Source organism: Pempheris klunzingeri, chromosome 23, assembly GCF_042242105.1.
Source record: "Pempheris klunzingeri isolate RE-2024b chromosome 23, fPemKlu1.hap1, whole genome shotgun sequence".
In the NCBI taxonomy this organism is placed as follows: domain Eukaryota; kingdom Metazoa; phylum Chordata; class Actinopteri; order Acropomatiformes; family Pempheridae; genus Pempheris; species Pempheris klunzingeri.
In genome coordinates, this window is record NC_092034.1 from 936,117 (window position 1) to 953,630 (window position 17,514).

The 17,514-nt window shown below is 42.5% G+C and overlaps 1 protein-coding gene across 1 annotated transcript; it reads right to left on the reverse strand.

The window, feature by feature from the left end:
- Nucleotides 1–653: 653 nt before the first annotated feature.
- LOC139222696 (tetratricopeptide repeat protein 39B) lies at nt 654–17,331 on the reverse strand. Its single transcript, XM_070854541.1, has 19 exons — nt 17,241–17,331; nt 9,323–9,357; nt 8,959–9,063; nt 8,259–8,390; nt 7,253–7,323; nt 7,096–7,163; nt 6,346–6,410; nt 6,097–6,202; nt 5,632–5,697; nt 5,392–5,500; nt 4,880–4,947; nt 4,570–4,629; nt 4,120–4,281; nt 3,692–3,783; nt 2,891–3,011; nt 2,662–2,773; nt 2,443–2,560; nt 1,868–1,984; nt 654–894 (listed from the first exon to the last, which is right to left on the reverse strand). The coding sequence occupies exons 1-19, from the start codon at nt 17,277–17,279 to the stop codon at nt 798–800; spliced, it is 1,743 nt and encodes a 580-aa protein (XP_070710642.1). The 5' UTR covers nt 17,280–17,331; the 3' UTR covers nt 654–797.
- Nucleotides 17,332–17,514: the final 183 nt, after the last annotated feature.

The window sequence follows — 17,514 nt, forward strand, 5'->3', positions numbered from 1 at the left end:
CACCATGTGTTCCCACACACACCTCTCCCAGTTTTACCAGCACACCTTTAAACATCTGTCAGCCTGAAATGTGTCAGTATTTATGATTCTGCCCTAAAATATACAGTTTCTCAGAGCAAAGAGTCCTAACTGTGATACAAAATCATAATCTCCTTTAGTTTAAGGCCATGATTTGTTTGGTAATAACAGAAGTCAGTTTTCTAACAGTAAAGTTTTAAAGGGCCCGTTCAGACAGAGAGCTGCAGGTCAACAGAAGATGGCGAACAAGAGGAGAAAAGAGATTAGAAGAGATAAAACTTGTTGTGAGCGCTGATGGTTTCCCCAGGTTCCCCCCTCTGAGCTGCACCTTTTCCAGAGTTTAAACCTTTTCTTTTGTGTGCTTTCATATGTTAAAGTGCAGCTGTGTGGCAGCTCTCTGGACCGAAGAGCCCTCGTGTGTTATTGTCTCCTTACTGACAATAAGACAGGCATCGTTAACTAGAGGTGTTGTGATTAACTTGACATTTGGCATTGAACGCTGGCTCTGCAGCCGCCACTAGAAGTTCAGTCTCAGCTGGCAGACACTGGAAGGAGCCTGTTTGAGCAGAGGTGCAAATTTAAATAATCTCATCGGTCCAACAATTTAAGAAATAAATAAGGAAAATACAGTAAAATACAAAGTTGCTAGCAATGGAGAGGAAAAGAGTCCTGGTGGAGCTGAAAGCTCCGACACTTCAGGTTCTTCACTAAGGAGCGCTTCATTCGCTTCAGCTGAGGGAAATCCCCAGATTCATGTTTCCTACACATCTGTTTGAGTATTATGGGGTGCCAACAGGTGATCCTTTGAGGCTGTTGAGGGCCGCGTGGATCCTGAAGTGCAGTCTGGACTCCATGGAGTAGTCCTTGTAGTTGGTCCTGATGAAGAGCACAGGACATCTGTCAGTACACAGATAAGGCCGATGCTGTTTGCACCCAGGTGTAGAACGGAAAGAGCTTGTTTGTGGTATTTCTGGACTGAAAACTCTTACTGGAGGAAGAAATAAGCTCAGTGAGGCTGCAAGTGATCTATTTCAGCAGGTGGTCCCAGGTGGGACTTAAACTGTGATTCACTGGGTGAACGTCAGGTAACTACACCAAAGTGCAAATAGATGCTCCAAATGGAAAAATAGAACCCTCTGACACCTGAGCTTGGTTTCTTTAGGTTCAAATGAAAACATTTTAACCTCAAACTATTCTGACTATTCAAGTATAACTGAGGCAGCGCTCGTCACAGAACACTTCAGGCTGTTCGAAGCTCTAAGTCATGCTTGTAATTCTCCCGCAGGTGGAATAAATAGACAGACAGACTCGGACGGGTTGGAAAGGTGTCAGACTTGTGTACGGCAGCACGTGAAGGTCAGTAAAGGTTTGTAAAGGTGTACAGAAGGTGAGTATAAAGGCCTGTGTGCAGAGGTGCTGGAAACAAAAGCACATAAAAACATTTAGATGTATATTATGTGACATCATCAGTGAATACTACGACAGCATAATGTAATGTAGGATATATACATGTATATAAAGGTGTGAACTATATAGAAGACTACATGATGGTGAATGTGTGTTAAAGGGACATAAAGTATAAAAGCTGCAGTGTGTAAAAAGGCTGTTATATACAGTGCAGACACGTTTTCACAGGTGTGTACAAACACGTACAGGTGTAATGTTATACAGAGACGTTAAAGGTTTACAGAGGCAGGAAACATTCACATGAAGGTAAATAAAGGTGTAGAGTTACAAGGAAGTATATAAAGGCAGAGGGAGTTTACAGCAGTATGAAAAGGTTTATGATCAGATACAAAGCTATATAGTTTTATAGAGGACACAATTTAAACGTATAAAAAGAACTTACTTGGCATTTTCGATGTAAGAGGTGGCCTTGGTGAAATCTCCCTGCTGTTTATACAGCAGACCCAACTCATAGAGAGTGAAAGGAACCAAGTAGTGATCATATCTGATACGACTCTCACTGCAAGCACACAAACACACAGGTGGGAGAGTTTATGTCGTCTCCTGCACACCTTCAGACGATCAGCAGCAACAGTAAGAGCCTCAGCCTGTCTGTCTGTCTGTCTGTCTGCATGTCTGTCTGCACGTCCCATATTCATCATCACCCATATTCTCCAGTTATGTTCATCTCCATATATCTACCTATATTTGCACTAATACCACCTACCCTTTGAATGTGAATATTTGTAGCCAATTGTTATCTATTTTTATTTATTTCTTTGTTCTTTGTTCAAGATTGTTATAATTCTTTTGTTGTTGATATATTTATTTATTTTTCATATGTATACATCTATATCTTAATCTTTAGTCTTGTCCAGGCGTACCAATGCAATTCGTTGTATGCTGTTAACAGTTGTACAATGACAATAACCTCTTATGTCTTATGTCTCTGTGTGTGTGTGTGTGTGTGTGTGTTACCTGGACAAAACCTGTGTGAAGCACAGCTCGGCCTGCAGCAGCCTGCCCAGGTGTTTCAGACAGAGTCCCTTCAACATCTGGACCAAGCAGCTGTCGTCTGGATGGAACTCTGACGGGTCTGAGTGAGATACGTGAGGGATTGTTTGGTTGGATGAGTTTAAAACGTCAGTCTTTGTGTTCTCAGTGGTTCTAGTAGCATCGCTGTTACTCTGATCTTACTGGGGTCGTTGTGCAGCTGCTCCTCTGCCTTTTCTATGGTGATCAGCAGGGCCTCGGTGCTGTCGGCTCTCTTCCCAACTATGGTGAAACCGTTCCACACGTACATCATCTCCTACAGAGAGAAACAATCACTTTAAACTACGAGCTTATTGGACGGCTGCTGCCAATCGAAGCTTTGTGGCCGACGTAGCTGAACATTTAAAACGAGTGATCGCAGGTGTGTGTGTACCAGAGCGGGGACGACCAGAGGGATGGGGTTAGCAGCTTTGTAGCGTCTGGACTTCCTCACTGCAAATTTCTCCGTCGGGATCGATTTCCCTGCCAGGCGCTGTTTCAAACCCTCCACCTGCCTATTTACATAAACACACACACATTTGTACTTCTGTGCTTGCAAAGATCCTACATTAAACAACATCATTCATTCCCTCATCTCTAACCTCAACCTTAAGCTCTAACCTCGGCCCTAAAATCAGGTCTTAACCCTGAAACGGTTTCCAGACGTTCTAAATATGCTAATTTCCCAAAAATGTCCTCTTTATTTATTATGTGTATTCTCTGAAAACAACACATCCTGATACAGACGTGACAGAAGAGCTCGATGATGACAGATGGAGACCGGCCACAAGCAAGTAAATAACTTAAGTTACATCACAAACATGATGTAAGTTAACGATATGACACGGCAGCAGTTTGGTTAGGTTTACGCAGCAGAAGCACCTGGTTGGGTTTAAGAAGAGTTAAGATAAGAATGTTGGATACAGAACGGACGAAAGTGACGTAAGTTACTTTACATAACTTGTCTTACATCACTCAAAATAAGTCTGTAGAGTTTTGGTTTCAGGACACAAACATCGTTCTCCTGATTGACCGACATCCGCTGTGGAATAATCCTCCTTTGTTCCCGTCATAATTACTAGATGGCCCCCGATGTAAACATTTGTTGTTTTAACTCTTAACTCCCAAAATGTGTTCCCCTCAGACATGGTGACACTGTGGTGACATCATTAATGCTTTAAAGCGGCAGACTGACCTAAAGAGCTCCATGATGTCCTCCCCCGTCTTCCTCACTTCCTCCTCTGACATCATACTGAGGATGGCGGCCTTCTGGTACACGTAGATAGCCTGCAGAGCGGGAAAAGATGCGATTAAACTTCCACCGTAGCTCATTCCTAGTCGGTTCCAGTTCTGTTTTCCCTTCACAGATGAATGCATTTATGCAGAAGCTTCTGCAATGACTTATGGGTAATGGCTCATTCTTCGGTAAAACAACCAAAAAATATAACAAAATAAAGCAAAAAATGTGTTTTTCAATAAAGACCACAAGAAATCAATGAACCGTTCCACTATTTAATGAATCCAGTATGTCAAATATAGCAGATATAACCTGTTGACCTGAAATGACTAACAAAAGATATTTTCCTAATATTTAAATGATACGGTGTGTGTTTGTATGCTTACCTTGGACCAGCGGCTCTCTTTGCACAGCAGGTCAGCGTAGCGGTACGCCTGCTGCCACTCCTGCTGGTAGGAGTGAGTCCACATCAGCTCCCAGTAACACAGGTGATGGATCTGCTTCCACTCCTGCTGGCTGCTGATACACTCCTCGTATCGCGCCCGAGCCTGAAACACAACACGCCTCACACATCAGGATGGAGGACGGAGGTCTAGTGGTTCAGTTTGTGTGTCTTTGTTTGTAGTTTAGTTTCTTTATGGTTTGGGAGGTTAGGGGTGAAAGATCGTTGTGCTGTTGGCCCGGACTTCTTCCATCGTTAGTGAGTTTTGGTTCAGTTTCGGTAAGGGTTAGGGTTCTCTTCTTCAAAGGGCTGTTTGAGGGTTCGGGTGTTATGGTTTAAAAAGGTTTAGGTCAAGTTTTGCTTGATTTTTGATAAAGCTAACAGTAACACTAACCTTCTCAAAGTTTCCTCGCAGTGTGGCAATGCGAGCAGAGTAGAAGAGAATGATGGAGCCCTTTAAGAAAAACAGAATGCAGTTTTTAGTTTATTGATCTGTACTTTAACATATTTCATTAACCAATCACTGAAGAACTTTTAATTCCTGCAGTTTGTACAGTGGTAATTAAAACATAAAAGACTAGAATAGCGGGTTTTCATAAGTTTAAATGTCTTTAATAATCTTAACAATGAATCTTTCACATTTTCTGCAGAATTACACTTTAAGAAGTCTAGTCTAGTTGTGTGTGTGTGTGTGTGTGGCCTACTTTGGGGTATTTGTGTTGGTATGGCTCCAGCAGAGCTTCGGCCTCCACCAGGTTCCCCTCTCCGGTTCCTGGTCAAACACAACAACACCATTATCTTCACCCGTAATGTCACTCAGAGGAGGCCTGTTCTCAGCTCAGTCTTACACAGTGTGTCTCATACATAACCAACAGTGACCGCCACATATTGATCTTCTGTTTTATTTCATTGCAGAGCTGTGTGTGATGCATTGATTGGCTTCTGTAATATTTAAGCACTGCTAATACTTCACTCTCTAGACACTACTACACTCTACCTTCCAGCTGTCTCAAAAAAGTTTCAGCCTCTGCAAAAGCAGCATCTGGCCTGGTCACGACCTCCAATATCATATATAAAAAATGGACAGCATGCAGCAGTTTACTGTATAATCTCATTGTGCCTCAGTGTCTAATCCAGCTCTGGAGCCAGACTACTGTACAGTTTATGTGTGTTATATCTATGGATAAAGGGCAAATGTTGAGGTGTGTTTTCCTACCAAGTATCAGTGACACATATGTGTGGTAGAAGAGCAGAGTCAGAGCGCAGAGGATGGACCGCAAACTATGGCTGGAGGCTCCCTCTCTCAACTGAGACAAGCCAAACCCCTGCAAAGGAGACAGACACATGTTTGTCAGTAACTGTTAGACCCTCACAGGGTGCCTTTCAACTCTACCATGTGCTGCTTTTCATACTCAAGAGTTTTATATGTGGGTTGCTTTAAAGCGGTTGCACTGACCCTATTCCCTGAGAATCCGATGAACTCCAACAACCTTAAAATCCTCTGAGGGAGGAGAGACAACATCTGAAAGACAGAGATAGAGACAATTATTAAATCATGATGAAATCAAAACTATTAAATCACTTTCAGTTAGTCATTATATGCACTTTATACTGTATCAGTGTATATTACTGATTTGCCAATATGCTGATGACACACACTTAATTTTGGCAGAAAAACTAGAAAAAAAATATGTTTTACTGTCACTCTCACTAACTACCTCAGTGACAAGTAATTATTAAACCCATGAAATAAGTAAACTGAATGTCTTTGCTGCAAAATTTTACAACACAACCAAAAACGTCAGTGGAAGTTAGTTTAGTCAACTTTGATGTGATGGAACATTTACTGCAGTTCACCTCCTCCCGTCTGGGTCTCCTGGTGGAATAAAACAAACTAGCGAATTCCTCTTTGAAAACCCACCAGGTTGAAGGATCCGATGCCCAGTTTGACTCCACCTTCAAACTGTCTGAACGAATCAGACTGGCCAGCCAGATCCTGAGTGACATTCAGCACATTCTGACAATCCCTATTGGACAAAAAATTATTTCATTTGAACATTGCATTTTTCTACCCAGGCACAATCAGAATCAGAATCAGTGTTTGGTTCATAATGTCACAGTGTTGTTTGAATCAAGTAAATGACAATGATTATTTGAAACAGTCACTCACTTGTAGATTTGGTAGCTTGTTCGAATCTTAATGCCTCCTTTGATAAAACTGATCATGTTCTCATCCTGAAAAGAAGCAGCGAGACAAAGAGCATCAAAATAAATGTTATTCAAATAGCTAATAGTATCATACAGACAACAACTCTCAGCATGTTCTTCATTTCTATTTATTCTGACTTATTGTTGTGTTTCACTGGACATTAATTTCTAAATGATTCTGAAGAATCAGGCTGTTGCTTAAGAAAAATATTAAATTCAATTAAATTCATGAAAACCTTAGGATTAATATTGATTACATGTAAACTAATACTGATCATTTACTTTACATTTCTGAAGCTCAAAGAGCAAAGACTTTTTTTTCTGTTACTGCAGACAGAAAATCCTAATTTGAATAATACATGCAAAACCTGTGAGACACAAACAGGAAACCACTATTTCCAAGTCTAATTGTCTGGTAATCCAGGAAATAAAGTATACACGGCCCTGTATATCTGCTGTATATAATAACTGCACATGTACAAGCTGTAAAATAAACAGACAGGGAGGGTCTAATGAAAGAGACGCTGCCCAGTTGCATTGTGGGAAAAACCAGAATATATTTACCATCTCTGCTACACAGATTTTGACCATAATTTCGCTTTTAATCTTAAATTATTAAGAAAAGCAGACAGTGATGTTGTTCCACAGAGGGGAAGGTAATATTTAGACTGAACGATGAGATAGAAACAGGTAAAAAAGTAGCTGGTCTGACCTGCACAAATGTCAGCGTGGCTTTCTGCAGCAAACACTCAGCATAGCAGATCTCTGCGTGCATCTCCTCTGCAAACACACAAGCACAGTGACTTTCTGCTGCTTCCTGCAGACCTCAGCCATCAGTCAAGCCCTGTAGAGGTCGTGTGTTTACGTACCTTCCTGCAGGTTGGACTGCTTGCTGATCAGGTTGGACAGAGATCCGACCACCGAGTTCCTCTTCCTGAACCTGCGGAAACAGTCGGTTTGAAGACTTTGTCATAAAGACACACACTCGTGTTCTGTGGTTGTGTTCAAGGTTAAAAGTTATCGTTGTTGTCCCACTAAGGGAAACTTGTTATACAGCCAGAGTTCATAACAACAGACTGAAAGAGACAACATGAATAATGCAATGGATGCAACCAGACTGCTATTTGCAATAATTCAATAATATTTGGGATGAAAGAGACGTGAATTCTCTTAGGTCGCCGTCTGGGAGCCCTAGAGTGACGACCTGAGGACAAAAGCTTTAATGTTTACATGCATTTATTATCTGTACTGCTACAGAAAACAGACGTCAGCTCTAATTTGGATGCAGATAAAAATGCGAAATTTGGCTAATGTCATTTAGAGCTTCTTGATATTTCATAAATGTGTGATTTTAATCAGAATTTTGAGATTTCTGTGCAAATTGCTTCAATTGCTTTCTTTTATTTTTTAATAATAAGCATTTCATTGCAAAATGGTGACTCCATTTTTGACCAAAAACTTCCACTTTGCAGCATCACAAGACTATGAACAGTTAATGGAAACTATTTCATAACATCTAGAGCTCAATGAACCATTTTCAGCAGTTCTTTCACAAAAGTGAGTCTACAGCCATGCTAGCAGCTCCATGACTCACACTGATGCTTTGAGCTAAAAGCTAACAGGCTAACATACTAATGAGGACAAAGCTAACATGCTGATGTTCAGCAGGTATAATGCGTACCATGTTCACCATCTTAGTTTAGCTCGTTAGCATGCTAACACTTGCTAATTAGCAGTAAACACAAAGGTCATTAGTTCTGCAGGAATTTGGCCATAAAGTATAAAGACACATTATCGGCGCTAGAAGTTAGAAGAGTTCATCCTCAGGGGAACATGAAGCGTTGAACCACAGTGAGACACAATGTTCTCTCTCACCTCTGACAGGTGTGCAACGCCTCCTTGATGGTTGCCATGGCAGCCTGGATGTCTCTGTGTTCGAAGGTCATGGTCGCCTGCATCACCAGGATGCTGCTGTAACCCAGCGCATGGTACATACTGTCCCTCCACCTACACACACACACACACACACACACAGTACACTTCACATGGTACTCTTACTTTGCAGTAGGTAGTAGTACCAGCAATAGCAGCAGAAATGATAACAGTAACAGTAGCACCAGTATCAGCCTCACAGGTAGTGCTGGTAATGGTTGCTGTACCATCACCTCCAATAACAGTAGTATTAGTAGCAGTACCACTAGTAATAATACCAGTAGCAGTGATGCTAGTAGCAGTACTATCTGTAGTGTTACCAGTAGCTGTGCTGACATAGTACTAGAAGTAATAGTACCAGTACCAGTACTAGTAGTAGTAGTACCAGTATAGTGATGCTAGTAGAAGTACTATCTGTAGTGTTACCAGTAGCTGTGCTGACATAGTACTAGAAGTAATAGTACCAGTACCAGTACTAGTAGTAGTAGTACCAGTATAGTGATGCTAGTAGAAGTACTATTGGTAGTATTTCCAGGAGCTGTGCTGTCGTAGTACTAGTAGTAATAGTACCAGTAACAATACTCATATTAATGGGCTCTGTAGTACAAATTACACCAATACACAGGGTTGTTGCCGTGGTTACCATGGTTTGAGCAGGTCCAGGGCTTCAGAGAACTTGTTGTTGAGGACCAGATTGAGAGCACACTGAGTCTCCTGGATGGCGGTCTGCAGGTCCATCTGACATGCCCTGCACGCACACACACACACACACACACACACACACACACACACACACACACACACACACACACACACACACACACACACACACACACACACACACACACACACACACACACACACACACACACACACACAGTCAGCACAGGAAGTGGCTACAAGTGAAAGTGATACAAAGAAACAGGAAGCTGACAGGAAATGACTCAGTTACTATAACACACAAACCAGGCATGTGTGTGTGTGTGTGTGTGTGTGTGTGTACTCACGCAGGTATTCGGTCGTAGGCGTCCTCAAAGCAGTCCTGAAAAGCAGAGACACAGTCGCTCAGATTCACCCTCAAACAGCCTAAAACAGCTTCCTGATTGGCCGCTTGTGCAGATGAAGTCGACCAATCACAGTTCACGGTGTGATCGAAGGATTCTGGGAAAACTGTTGTTATTCCCGCCCCTTCAGAATTAGTTTATTAATTTTTTTAAGTTATTCCCAACGCTGTGGGGACATTGCAGACTTTTCACTGTGGTTTCCCAACGTTTTAACAATATTAAAGGTTTTCCAGACATTGTGAGACACTAGAAACTTGTTTAATCTCAATGTATTTGGGATATTAACAACTTTTATTCCAGACTTTTAGGGACATTACTGACTCTTTTTTCGTGAAACTCAGATTTCAGTGTTATTCTGAACTTTTTAGATGAATATTGTTTCCGTTTCAGGGTTTTTCTCCTGTTCCACACTTTTCATGACATGGAACAGAGAAACAAAGACCAAAGGAAAACATGGACTAATTCTGATGGGAGTTTAAGCCTCCGACTTTTAGCTTTTAGAAAAAAGCTGCTTTTAAAATCTGCGAACACACGAGAGGAAGAAGTGAAATCATAAGGAGCTGAACTGTTGCCGGACTCGTCTCTGCAGCTTCGGGCACTTTGACCCTCGGCCGCGCAGGCTGCTGATTGGTCCACATCTATGACATCAGAGGCGTCAGCTCTGCCCGAGGTCACACTGTTTGTTCGGGGAGCCTCAGCATCACGTGACGGCTGCTATTTTTACATCAACCAGTGAAACTCCAAAGCAACAGCATCGATTTCACACACACACACACACACACTCTCTCTCTCTCTCTCACACACACACACACACACACACACACACACACACACACACACACACACACACACACACACACACACACACACACACACACTCTCTCACACACACACACACACACACACACACACACACACACACACACACACACACACACACACAGCTAATAATAGCAGCGCAGTGGCTTCTTGCATAACAGTGTACAGCTGCAGTGGCGCTCACTCGGAGCCCCACTGTGACTGTTCGCCTGCAGGCTGCAGCCATCGACCCGCCGTGGTCACACTGAGCCGGGCGCCGACGCTGTGACCCACTTAAACCCACCGCCGCACGCTCAGATATCCGCCTGCTCCTCACCGCTGCTGCTTTTAGACCAGACTGTTTCGCTGTGGGCACCGGAGGCTGCAGCGTTCAGGCCACGACTGCACATCTGACCTGCGGCTCGACAGAACGTGTCGTACTAACAAACACTAAACTCTGACAGACAGACAAAAGAACATAATAATATAGAAATTAACTTCTATGTTTCAGTTTTCAGGCACCAAAACTACTCGTTTAGAGTCAGACATGAATATTAAAACAGGAACACTGAACACTAAATAAAGAGCTTTATCCCACCTTTATGTGTCCACAATTAATCATTTTATAACTTTACCAGTAGATGTTAAAGGACGTTCAGGTCTTAATGAGGACATTTTCTGCTTAAACACACTTTTTTCTAACGTCTTTTCAGCTTAATCACGAGTTTCTGCTCCGTCTGTCACCACACATTTATACTGTCACCGAGTATAAACATGCATTTACTCATTTATATTTAATTCTTCTTTATGTTTCTGTTTCCTTTAATGTTTTGTCTGTCATCGTGTTTTTTGCTGAAATTAAATAAAACATTTATGAAAAACGAGGGGCTGATAAACGGAGGTGAAACATTTTTGTCAATCAAACAAACGAAGCATCGGGAACAATAACAGCAACTACAGTACTGATAATAGGAATATGTGTGAAGTGACACAGCAGGAGGAAGAGAAGAAGAAGGAAAGATGGAGGATGGCTGTGTGTGTGTGTGTGTGTGTGTGTGTGTGTGTGTGTGTGTGTGCAAACAGACGCTTGCTGCTCTCACACTCGTCCTCTCTCTTCACACCTTCATCACTCTCTCTCTCTCTCTCCCATAGAAACAGATGCTCTCTCTGACATCGCCTCACACTCAACACTCACACCATAAGCTCCTACCGTGTGTGTGTGTGTGTGTGTGTGTGTGTGTGTGCGTGATAAACGAATGTGGTTCGACCAGCCGATCCAGCACATTCTCACAACACAATAGACTCTTAAATCTGAGATGATGGGTGAGGTTTTGTCGCCTCAAGCGTCGAGAAGATGGAGCTGGAGTTTAACAACAAGAACAAGTGTGTGACAGCATCATGGAAGGGATCCCTACAGAGTTATATCGCTCTCTGCACACACACCAGACTACATTCACTAAAACAGGGATTTTAGAGAACAGGACACAGGAGCTGCTGCTCTGCTGCTGCCTCCATCAGGTAGTCTGTTCGTATTATTTGTGATATACTTGGATCCAAACTAACTCTTTAAAACCCAGAAGTCACACAGTAACACAAATAAACTAACGGATGGAGGCAGCAATAAACCAGCAACAACCGTGTAAAACCCCTGTTTTAGTGAATGTAGTCTGGTGTGTGTGCTGTTTGTGGTTAAACCAAAAGGATCTTCCAGGTCTCTCTCTGTAGGGATCCTTTCCATGATGCTGTCACACACTTAGAATAACACTCTGAGCCTGTCAGTGGATCAAACAAGCTCTTTTAGTGGACCTACTGTGATCTACTGGACCAGTTCCACCACTTTTACTACCTACCAGTCATTCAGACACCAGGATGTGGACAGAGAGGATCATGGGTAGAAACAGTGGAGTTACACTTTAAGGAGTAAGTGAGTTTTCCACTAAAGTTAGAAAACAGAAAATCTTCACATTTAAGAAGCTGAAACCAGAGAAAACATCAAACATCTCCTCTGATGAACAACATGTCTGAAGTCTTTTCTCACTCATTCTGCTTTAGTGACTTCTGGAACCTTCTAGCTGAGGTTGGACACATTTTAGGGACATGAAGAAGAAGAAGGTCCTCCTGTTGAATATTCCAGTTTACCTCCGACAAACGATCCCAGGAGGAAAGAACCGGAGTGGATTCTCTTGTATTTTAGCCTAAAACACCCACAGACAGCAGGAGACGTGGAAAAAGCAGCAGCTACACCACTGGATGCTGTTACACAAGTGGAGGTCAATGTCAGAGAGGCTTCTCTTGTGACAGCAGCAGCTCTCTAATCAATTAGTGAAGACCGACACGCTGTGTCCTGTTACTAAAACAGACGCTGGTAAACACAACGGCAGCCCGAACACTCTCCAGGAACCCTCAGAGTGTCTCCATCCGAGACAAAAACATCCACAACTTGAGATTTTGGGCGATTTTTGCTTCCAACACGTTTCCTATTTCAGATTAGTGAAAAGAAAATGTTCCAAAATTCATATTTTTTTATGGCCGTTTTCTCAAACTGGTTGTTTTTTCTCACACTTCCTGTTTTTTCGCGCTGGTGTAGCTCCTACAGACTCTCCAGGTTTGTTTCCCTCTTTAATCTGAAGGTTTTTACATTGGGTTTGGTCACAGCCGCATTTATTCCTTAAACATGGCGAAAATCTTCTTTCTTTATGGGTGTTAACAGTATTTTCTGATTCAAAAAACAACAAATAAGAATTCAGATCCACAAAACAAACCAAGAACTTATAATTATATAATGCCTCATTTGCATATTTAGACATAAGATTTCAGAAAACTTGTAATACAAGAAATAATTCAACATAATCGAGTGATCAGCAGATATAGATGACGTGTTAGAAACATGTGCATAAGGGGAGAACCGTCCTCATCAGGCTGTTTGCTGCTTCTCAAGAGAACCAAGTGGAACCTTGTTTTATCACCAAAATCATCTAAAAGGATCTTTAAAAACTCACAAAACTCCTTTTTACCTGCACAGAAAATCAATCAGTCTTTATTTCTACAGCGTCAATTCTTCTTCTATCTTAAGACGCTTTAATCAAGAGACTTCAACTTTAAGGATTCAAGATCTCCACATGAGCAGCATCAGATATTATAATCAGGACATAGTGGCAGGAAGAACTCCCCTTTAACAGGAAGAACTCCCCTTTAACAGGAAGAACTCCCCTTTAACAGGAAGAACTCCCCTTTAAATGTTAAAAAACGCCAGAAAACCAACAATAAAGCTGCAAAAAAACTCTAATCTGCTTAGAGAGCGACGAAATACAGCGAAACCTCTGGATCCTCAGAGCGTCCTGAAACCACTGAAGCGCTTGCTGTATAAATAAAGTTCATCATCATCACTATTATTCACCCTAACTCAAATTAACACAAGAGAAAATGTCTGTCGAGTGTCTGTGACTGTTATGACGATAATCTGAGCTCTTAAGCTTTAAATCCTTTCAGCTCAGATTCAACAGCGACTGTATGAGTACGAGGAGGATAAATATTAATTATCTGGCTGTTATTTACATTCCTTTCAGACGCTTTAGAGGAAAGAAGTGCAGGATTAGGAAAGAGGTCAAAGGTCAAACACTCCTGGATTCCTCGCTGGATGTTTTTCGCCGTTAATTGTGTTTCCGTCTGGGCAGAACGGGCCACACGTGCTTCACAATTTGTGCCGACGTGTTATTTATCGCTGCGCTCGGATGATAACCCTCCACTGTGTGTCAGCGGCGTTTTAATAAACACAGCTTGTCCCCACATTCCTCAGAGCTCAGCAGAAGTCAGCCGGATTCCTCGGTAATGCGACGAGTTCGGCGCTGACAGAGGAGGGTTTGTGAGATGATCTGGTGAGGTGTGACGCACGAGGTGGATGATAAAGTCTGTAGAGATTCCAGGAAACACTCTCCAAAGTCACTAAGCAGCTGAGGTCGCTTCTCCTGGAGATCCTGAAGTGGCCCAAAACAGGAGAAACGTCTAAAAACGTCCTCAGGTTCCACTGGAACATCAAAACCGCTGTGACCCTCTGATACGTCGTTTCCTGGAGGATCTTCTTCTTCTTCATGTCCCTAAAATGTGTCCAACCTCAGCTAGAAGGTTCCAGAAGTCACACACACACTATAGACCTCCACTACACACTGACACACTGACTAACTAGCACACACACTATAGACCTCCACTACACACTATAGACCTCCACTACACACTATAGACCTCCACTACACACTGACACACTGACTAACTAACACACACACACTATAGACCTCCACTACACACTGACACACTGACTAACTAACACACACACACACACTATAGACCTCCACTACACACTATAGACCTCCACTACACACTGACACACTGACTAACTAGCACACACACACTATAGACCTCCACTACACACTAACTAACTAGCACACACACACACACTATAGACCTCCACTACACACTGACACACTGACTAACTAGCACACACACACACTATAGACCTCCACTACACACTGACACACTGACTAACTAACACACACACACTATAGACCTCCACTACACACTAACACACTGACTAACTAGCACACACACACTATAGACCTCCACTACACACTAACACACTGACTAACTAGCACACACACACTATAGACCTCCACTACACACTGACACACTGACTAACTAACACACACACACTATAGACCTCCACTACACACTGACACACTGACTAACTAACACACACACACACACACACTATAGACCTCCACTACACACTGACACACTGACTAACTAACACACACACACACACACACACACACACACACTATAGACCTCCACTACACACTAACACACTGACTAACTAACACACACACACTATAGACCTCCACTACACACTGACACACTGACTAACTAACACACACACACTATAGACCTCCACTACACACTGACACACTGACTAACTAGCACACACACACACACACACTATAGACCTCCACTACACACTGACACACTGACTAACTAACACACACACACACACACACTATAGACCTCCACTACACACTAACACACTGACTAACTAACACACACACACACTATAGACCTCCACTACACACTAACACACTGACTAACTAGCACACACACACTATAGACCTCCACTACACAATGACTAACTAGCACACACACACTATAGACCTCCACTACACATTGTCTAACTAGCACACACACACTATAGACCTCCACTACACACTAACACACTGACTAACTAGCACACACACACTATAGACCTCCACTACACACTAACACACTGACTAACTAGCACACACACACACACTATAGACCTCCACTACACACTAACACACTGACTAACTAGCACACACACACTATAGACCTCCACTACACACTAACACACTGACTAACTAGCACACACACACACACTATAGACCTCCACTACACACTAACACACTGACTAACTAGCACACACACACACACACACTATAGACCTCCACTACACACTGACACACTGACTAACTAACACACACACACACACACACACACTATAGACCTCCACTACACACTGACTAACTAGCACACACACACACACACACTATAGACCTCCACTACACACTGACACACTGACTAACTAACACACACACACACACACACACACTATAGACCTCCACTACACACTGACTAACTAGCACACACACACTATAGACCTCCACTACACACTGACTAACTAGCACACACACACTATAGACCTCCACTACACACTGACACACTGACTAACTAGCACACACACACTATAGACCTCCACTACACACTGACACACTGACTAACTAGCACACACACACTATAGACCTCCACTACACACTAACTTTTTTATTTTGTGATCATTATTTTTATTTTATTAATATCATTATGGGAGACGCCCACATAAACTCGTTACTGTGGACAATAGGCGCCATGCAGCGTTGGTTGCTATGGGAACATCACCATGTAGGTGTTGCCGTGGAAACACGTCAACACAACACACATAATTACATAAGTACTTTAACTTGACACTTTTATTTAAAGGGTAACTCTGATCCTTTTTCTTTGACTACAAACAGCTGTTATATCGCTCTCTTCAAAAGCACCAGACTCCATTCAAAAAAACAGTGATTCTACACAGGAGCTGCTGGTCGCCTGCTGCCTGCACCAGTATGTCAGTTTGTGTTTTTGTGTGTTTTATAGATATTATGTTGGATCCAAACGAACCCTTCAAAACACCAAAATCACACAACAACACAAACTAAGTATCTGATGGAGGCAGCAGGAGAGCAGCAGCTCCTGAGTGCTGTGAGGTAAAAATGAGTGTTTTTGACAATGAGATTCTGTTTAAACACGACTGTGTCTAATTATCCTTTTCTCCATTAATGGTTTGGTTTATGAAACACTAGAAAAAAGTGGAAAACGTCCATCACAGCATCCCAGAGAGCTGCAAACATTAGTCCATCAACAGGAAACTGATGGGCCATCTTTAATGTCCCGTTTGGGTTTGTTTTCAAAGATGAATTTAAAAAATGTTTGTTCAAGGTTCTCAAATGTGTAAATTTAGCTTTTCTTGCATTTGCATTCTAATAAATGGAATCTTTTCCCCTGTGATGGACACTTTTATACACCAAAACCACTGATTTGTAGATTGGTATCAATAATAATCATTAGAAGCAGCTGTGGCCTGAAAACAAACCCACAAATGGTCAATTTATTGGAAAAAATAAAAATAAATTCACATTTGTGAACCTGGAAGGATCAGATTTTGGGATGTTTGCTTGAAAAATGATGAATCACTGCAATGCTTCATATATAAATAAAGTTTTATCATATAATTCCTGCAGGAGATCATAGCAGACAGTGACCACACACACACACACACACACAGGTTATAGTGGGAATATTCTACTTACCGAGCCTCATAGAAATAAATGGGTATTATGAGTGTGTGTGGAGTGTGTGTGAAATCAGTGTGTAGCACAGACGGGAACACGAGAGCAGTGTGTGTGTGTGTGACTCCCACCTCCTCATCGGCGGCCGCTCCGTTGCCTACGTGGGCCATGTCTGTGCCCTGTGGCTGTCCTCCCTCAGGTCCGCTGGGCTCCTCTGCTGCTGCTGCTCTGGTGCTATCAGGAGAACCACGATCCCATTTCTGTCACACACACACACACACACACACACGGACGGTGTCCTGCACGGGGGGGCCTCGCTGCTGGTGTGTTTAGGTGTTTTTATTTCCTCTTCCTGGTTCCCTGCTGACTGACTGGTGTCGGTCCCGGTTATTTCCCGGGACGGTC